The 6,302-nt window shown below is 50.0% G+C and overlaps 3 protein-coding genes across 3 annotated transcripts in view; 2 read left to right on the forward strand and 1 right to left on the reverse strand.

Moving 5' to 3' along the window:
* MRPL49 (mitochondrial ribosomal protein L49) overlaps positions 1–1,997 on the reverse strand; it is a 6,282-nt gene extending 4,285 nt beyond the window's left edge. Inside the window, exon 1 of the mRNA XM_006771612.2 lies at positions 1,823–1,997. Coding sequence (XP_006771675.1) covers positions 1,823–1,900 — 78 coding nt within the window. The 5' untranslated portion in view covers positions 1,901–1,997. The remainder of the gene's footprint in view (positions 1–1,822) is intronic.
* Positions 1,998–2,046: 49 nt separating this feature from the next.
* Positions 2,047–3,943, forward strand: FAU (Finkel-Biskis-Reilly murine sarcoma virus (FBR-MuSV) ubiquitously expressed). The gene is made up of 5 exons (XM_006771611.2): positions 2,047–2,162; positions 2,423–2,505; positions 2,600–2,744; positions 3,608–3,663; positions 3,770–3,943. The coding sequence occupies exons 2-5, from the start codon at positions 2,431–2,433 to the stop codon at positions 3,893–3,895; spliced, it is 402 nt and encodes a 133-aa protein (XP_006771674.1). The 5' UTR covers positions 2,047–2,162; positions 2,423–2,430; the 3' UTR covers positions 3,896–3,943.
* Positions 3,944–6,214: 2,271 nt separating this feature from the next.
* The window catches only part of ZNHIT2 (zinc finger, HIT-type containing 2), a 1,217-nt gene continuing 1,129 nt past the window's right edge, over positions 6,215–6,302 (forward strand). Inside the window, exon 1 of the mRNA XM_006771711.2 lies at positions 6,215–6,300. Within this exon, the coding sequence (XP_006771774.1) occupies positions 6,215–6,300 (86 nt within the window). The remainder of the gene's footprint in view (positions 6,301–6,302) is intronic.

Raw genomic sequence — 6,302 nt, forward strand, 5'->3', positions numbered from 1 at the left:
TATGGAAATAGCTACATTTTCCATGTGTATGACCCAGCAACAAAAAGCGTACACCTATGAATGAGGACATTGGCGGGGTAAGGGCAGGGGGTGGGGTGGGAACTGTGTGGAGGGGGAGTTTGGGGGGGGGGAAGAGGACAACTGTAATAATCTGAACAATAAAGATTTAATTAATTAAAAAAACTGCCTTGAAAATCTATAAAAAAAAGACAACTGGAAGTCTGAGCAATGTGACATAATTCAATATTGAAAGTTTCTTTTATTTATTTATTTTTTAAGTTGACAAACTTTTATTTAAGGAATTTCACGTTCTGAGTTCTTCCACTGCCTTAGTTCCTCCTGAGTTTGAGTCTTAATCATCTTATTCCCGTTTTGCTCAATCCTGATGTCATTTCAGTCAGTCCTATAATCGTTGGGAACTAATTTCTTCAAGCAATTTTCTTTAGGGCCGAAGTTAGGGTCTGAGTAGATAGGTATGCCTGGTTTTTTAATTTCAGACACCCTCTAAACATGAGTAAGTTCAAATCTTCACTCCTAAGCTATCACTCCCTAGAATAGTACAGATGTTCAGGATACACAACAATACCTAAAGAGTAAGACATAAATCCAGATATTGTGTTCTCCAAGATAAACACCCCCCCCCCCAAAAAAAAACTTATAGTGTTATCAACAGCAAAATTAGGAGAGGATGGAGGTAAGGGGAAGAGATCAACTAAAGGACGTGTATGCATGCATATAAGCCTAGCCAATGGACATAGACGTTAGGGGCATGAGGGCATGAGTAGGGGATGGGGGTGCTATCTGGGGGGTGGGGTAAGGACACATATGTAATACCTCATTCAATAAAGAAAAAAAAAAAAAGAAAGAAAGAAATTAAAGATAAAATAAATAAAAACAAACAAACAAAAAACACAGCAAAATTAAAATACTAAAGCAGTATGGTTGATATTTTCCTTATAGTCTATGCTTTTTCAATTATTAATCCTACAGTCCTGGACCCAGCGTTTTAGGTATCATGTTCCTTCTTATATGTATCAAAACTCAAACTGAGCAATGAGTTCTGGGTTGCAAAAGAGGCTTCATTGTTAGCACCTGTATGGAAAGTTTCTTTTAAATATTCTACTGAAATATTTTAGTTCTGGGTTAGGCACTTTCAACAACCCTGATATCAGTTTTTCACTCACACTCACCTCACGTGATCCTCCTTTACCTGGAAGGTTTCAGCCTCATACACACACGGGCAGGCATCATAAGTGCTCTGCAGGTATTGTTTTCATCAAATTCTATGACGCGGCGTATTTTATCACACCCATTTTTAATCCAAGGAAGATCAAAACATTCAGCAATTCTACCCTAAGGTCACGCTCCAAATTCTGTCCTCCCATCCTGCAGCTTTCAGATCCCTTTTGGACACTTATCCCGACAGATACCCCGGAGTCCTTCCAGGCGCCGGGGTGACAATGAGGCCAGGGAAGCGGGGTGCAACGGCCTGTATGTCATGAGCTCTAGGTTCCCAGTAGTGTCGCCAATGATGGGAGTCACTCTGTGAACCCGTTATTCCCCTTGCGTTAGGCAGCGCAGCCCCGCCAAGTACCGACTCACCGAGGTTGTCCTCCAATCAGGTGCTAACCCCACCCCCGGAAACGCGCACCAGGTCCTGTCACCTTCCTTCTCAATCTTGCATCTCAGCAACAGAAAAGGTCTCCCTCATCAGACGGGAAAACTAAGGCCCCAACGGGAATGCGGTTTTCAGGGTTGAAAGGAAGAACAGCGAGCCTCACACCCAGCCCTCTGCCCCCCGCTCCATGCTCAGTACTCTCACCAGCCGCCGCAGCGCGCCGCCCGGCTGCACGCCGACCCTCCAGCGCCGCAGCAAAGCCGGGAACACGGCCGCAGCCATCTTGAACTCCTCCAGCTTTAGCTTCCTGCGCGCGCAACCCGCCCAGCCCCACGCTTCCTGCGCACGCCCCGCGAGACCGGAAGAACACCTACGCGAGCGTCAAGGGGCGGGGTTACGACGCTGTGGGCGGCATAAGTAGCGGAGGTTCCCGTCGGCGCGCAGCAGTGACGTTAGACGCAGCAAGCGCTTAGGACGCGTACGCTCCTCTTCCTTCCTCTTTCTCGACTCCATCTTCGCGGGAGCGGCACAGGCCGCAGTTCAGGTAGAGTTGGGGGCACAGCTGAGTCCGGGGGGCTTCCTAGCAGGTTGGCTGCGAGGTCAGAGGGCGCGGGAAGAACAGAGGAGGAGAGGTTGCTGTGTGGGCTTGGTTCTTGTCCCCACCCGACCTCCCTGGCAGGCGGGCAGGCCGGCCGGCCCTGTCTTACCCACGTGAGACCTGCGATCGCCCCCGGCCCGCCACCGATTCCCCGACGCCCGCTCTCCCAGAATATTCCTTCTCTCACAAGCGTTCCTTTTCCTCAGTCGCCGACATGCAGCTGTTTGTCCGCGCCCAGGAGCTACACACCCTCGAGGTGACCGGCCGGGAGACTGTCTCCCAGATCAAGGTAAGGCTGCGGGGTGCACCGCGGGCGCCGTATTCTTGTGCTCTTTAACCTCGCTCCCTGCGGGAACGCTCATGAGCCTCATTTTTGCTTGTAGGCTCATGTAGCCTCGCTGGAGGGCATCGCTCCCGAAGATCAAGTCGTGCTCCTGGCGGGCACACCCCTGGAGGATGAGGCTACCCTGGGCCAGTGTGGGGTGGAGGCGCTGTCCACTCTGGAAGTAGCCGCCCGCATGCTTGGAGGTGAGCTGGGGAGGACTGTCCTTTGCTTGTAAGCACATAATGAGATCAGTGTCCTTAATCCAACGTGGTTCTTCCTGTTTACCTCAGGATTAACTCTTAGTTTGTTTTGGTATCCTCACCCCAAGATATTTTTTCCATTGGTTTTCAGGAGAGTGGGAGGGAGGTGGGGAGGGGGAGAGAGAGAAACATTGATGTGAGAAAGAGACATCCATTGGTTGCCTCCCACATCCACCCCACTGTGCCAGGGATGGAACCTGCAACCCAGGTACATGCTCTTGACCAGGAATTGAACCAGTGACCCTTCTGTGTGCAGGCTTGGCACTAACCACTGAGAATGCCAGCCAGGGCAGAATTAACTCCTTTTTAAAAATACTTTATTGTTGAAAGTATTACACATGTCTCCTTTTTCTCCCATTGACCTCTCCCTGGCCACTCCCGTCCCCCAGCACATGCCCTCATCCCCCCTCCCCGCCCCAGCACATGTCCCTGCCCCCCTACTATCTCTGTCCTTTGGCAGAATTAACTCTTGAGAGGTTCCTGGAAGACTGAACTAGAATGTAGTTCTATTTCAGTCACTTACTAGATCTTTGCCTATTTCCCAGTTTCCTCATTAAAATTAGGAGGTTAGACCAGATCCCCAGGGTGCTGTTCAGTTCTTAATTAAAGTCAAGGGGCTAGGAAATCCCGAAGTGAAACCTAGAACATGCCAGGCTAATTCCTGGTCAGATGTCAAGTCTCTGCAATTTTGTTCTCATTTCCTGTGGAGCCCAGCTCACCTTTTAGAGGCTTGAGTTGAGGAAGAGAGAATTCTGCTGGGTGGGGCCTTCTTGCTCCTGACCGCTTGCTGTCCCTTTCCACCACAGGTAAAGTCCATGGTTCTCTGGCCCGTGCTGGGAAAGTAAGAGGTCAGACCCCCAAGGTAAGTGCAGTATTAGTGGTGTCCTTTGGACTTATTTTTTTACCATCACAGATAAGCTAAGACCTTTGGCTTTTGACCAGGGTCTGATCAGCCTTCCCTTTCCCAGGTGGCCAAACAGGAGAAAAAGAAGAAGAAGACTGGTCGGGCCAAGCGACGGATGCAGTACAACCGGCGTTTTGTCAATGTTGTGCCCACCTTTGGCAAGAAGAAGGGCCCCAATGCCAACTCTTAAAGTCCTTTGTAATCTGGTTTTCTCTAATAAAGCCACTTAGCCCAGTCACCTCGTTTCATCTTAATTTGCAGGGCCTCAGGGTGAGAGGAGGCTTCTAGGGCTGGTGGTATGTCCACTAGAACAGCGAGACCTCATTTTGGTTTCTTGATTTTGTCGAGTGAGGCAGAGGCCCTTGATGGGTAGAGGGGGTGAGAGGGAGGTGGTAAACTACAAGAAAAGGCTTCCCAAGAAAACGTGCCAGTCCTTCCTTCAAATGGAGAGTTGGGGAAATTTCTGATCCCAAATAACTTGATAATTCCCCCAAATCCTTCTTTTTGTTTTTGTTTTGTTCCTATTCTTTTAAACAAGATAGGAATCATTGTGGGTGTTTTATAGAGGCAGCAATGGAAGGGGAGGAGTTCTAGGAGAAAAAAATGTCAGGGAATGCCAATCTGGCCTTTTCCTGAACTTGGACCAGCTATGGCCTTAGTGGGGCTCAGTGCAGAAGTTTGGTTTGCCCAGCTTTGGAAATTATCCTGATTATATTGGCACTGTGGTGACCTTGTTTGTACTTCTGATGGCATGACTGGTCTTGTTAACCTAATCAGAACTCAGGCTGGTCAGTTGATTGTTTCACTGTTCCCAAAAGTTGAGTTCTCTTGAACTGATACAAGGTTTCCTGCTAGCAACACATGCATACCCATACATTTATTCTAAGGTTTTTTAACCTGATGCTTCTTAGAATAAAGCCCATAGGGTAAAGAGAGACCGTGGGCTCTAGACTTAGACTGCCTTGAGTTTCGATCCTTGCTCCATTTATAATCTATATCTATACATATAAAAGCCTTAAGTGACCTTTATGATGGAATGACTGGAACAACTGGTTGCTATGATGTGCACTGACCACCAGGGGCAGACACTCAACGAAGGAGCTTTCCCCCAGCCCACAGGCCCCCACTGGCAATGGGGTCTGCTGGCCAAACCCCTGGTCCCTCCCCCTGGCTGGCAGGCCCCCGTCACCAGGTCACCAGATCGTGGCTGGGCATCTGGGCTGGAACAGGGAACTGAGGGTGGGTGGCAGCAGACAGGGCCCCTTTCCCAGGGGGGCCAAGGGCCAGCTCCCTCCTCAGAGCCAGGAGCCAACCTCCTGGGTCCCTCCCCCTGGCCGGCAGGTTCCGATCACCTGATTGTGGCTGGGCCCTGGGCTGGCATGGGGAACCTGGGGTGGGGGGCAAGAGAATGGGGAGGCAGGGAACCTAGGGACCCTACCTGTGCATGAATTTCGTGCACGTGGCCTCTAGTTATTTAATATCTCTGGCCAAGTAGCTCAGAGCATTGTCCCAATAAGCCAAGGTTGCAGGTTTGATCCCTGGTCAGGACACAAAAGTGAGGAAACTAAAGTGTTAATAAACTTAAAGTAAGTGTAATGAAGGGGGTTGGGTAAACATACTATCCTAGTTAATCAGATGGTAAGATGGTGAAAGTTCTAGCGGAAAGAACCGCAGTCAGACATGGAGTTTAGGTCCAAATACAGTGGAGAGTCATCAAGGGCAGGGCTGTTTTCAGCAAGGGCCTGAGGTGATCTGACTTGTGACCTAACATTTCAACTGGCTGATTTTTCTGGAGGGCGGGCAAGAAAGTTAAGGTGGTATCATCCAGTTGATTAGCCAGGAACATAGAGCACCAGTGGTGGTGGAGATGTAAAAAAATGAACAGGCTTGATTGCCTCACTGCTTCACTCATCAACTCACTTTAAACAGACTTGCAGGTCATCAAACCCATCTCGGTCTTAGTAGAGAAACATGATCGATATTGAAATAAGTACAAGGTATTTTGAAGGCAGAACTGACTGTAGCTGGGATTGGATGTGCAAGATGAGGGACTAAAGAACCAGAGCTTACTATCAGGGGTGCCCTGGACCAACTCCCCACTCTACCACAAACTGTAAGCTCCATTATGATTGGGCCGCATCTCTGCTCAGCGTGGTCCACTTTAACGGTGGATGAACGATAGGTTTGGAGGAGGAAATCAAACAGGAGCTCAGATGTTTGTTAAATGTTGCGTTGTTTTGAAGAGGGAAAATGCCGCCAACACACACTCAGTCTAGGCGAGGTACCCCACCTTGGCCTTTCCACTCACTCTCTCCCCTTTGTCCTCTCTATGGCTGTCTAGTATAATGGCTGTCCCCACAGCGCAGGGACCGGGACAGTTAACGGCCCAGAGGAGGTGCGTGGCAAAGACCGACTTCTGCCTCTGCGCTCTGCAGCGCCAAGCAGCCGCGCTGGGGCTGGTACCGCGCTCCCACCTCACCACCGCCTCCTGCGCCGGCCCAGCCGCGACATGGGGGCGGGGTTTGGATTCCGAGTGTGGGCGGAAGTTGCCGAGGAGCGCCGGAAGTTGCCGAGCTACAGCCTCTGCGTTCGCGGGT

Source organism: Myotis davidii, unplaced genomic scaffold (assembly GCF_000327345.1).
Source record: "Myotis davidii unplaced genomic scaffold, ASM32734v1 scaffold425, whole genome shotgun sequence".
Classification (NCBI taxonomy): Eukaryota; Metazoa; Chordata; class Mammalia; order Chiroptera; family Vespertilionidae; genus Myotis; species Myotis davidii.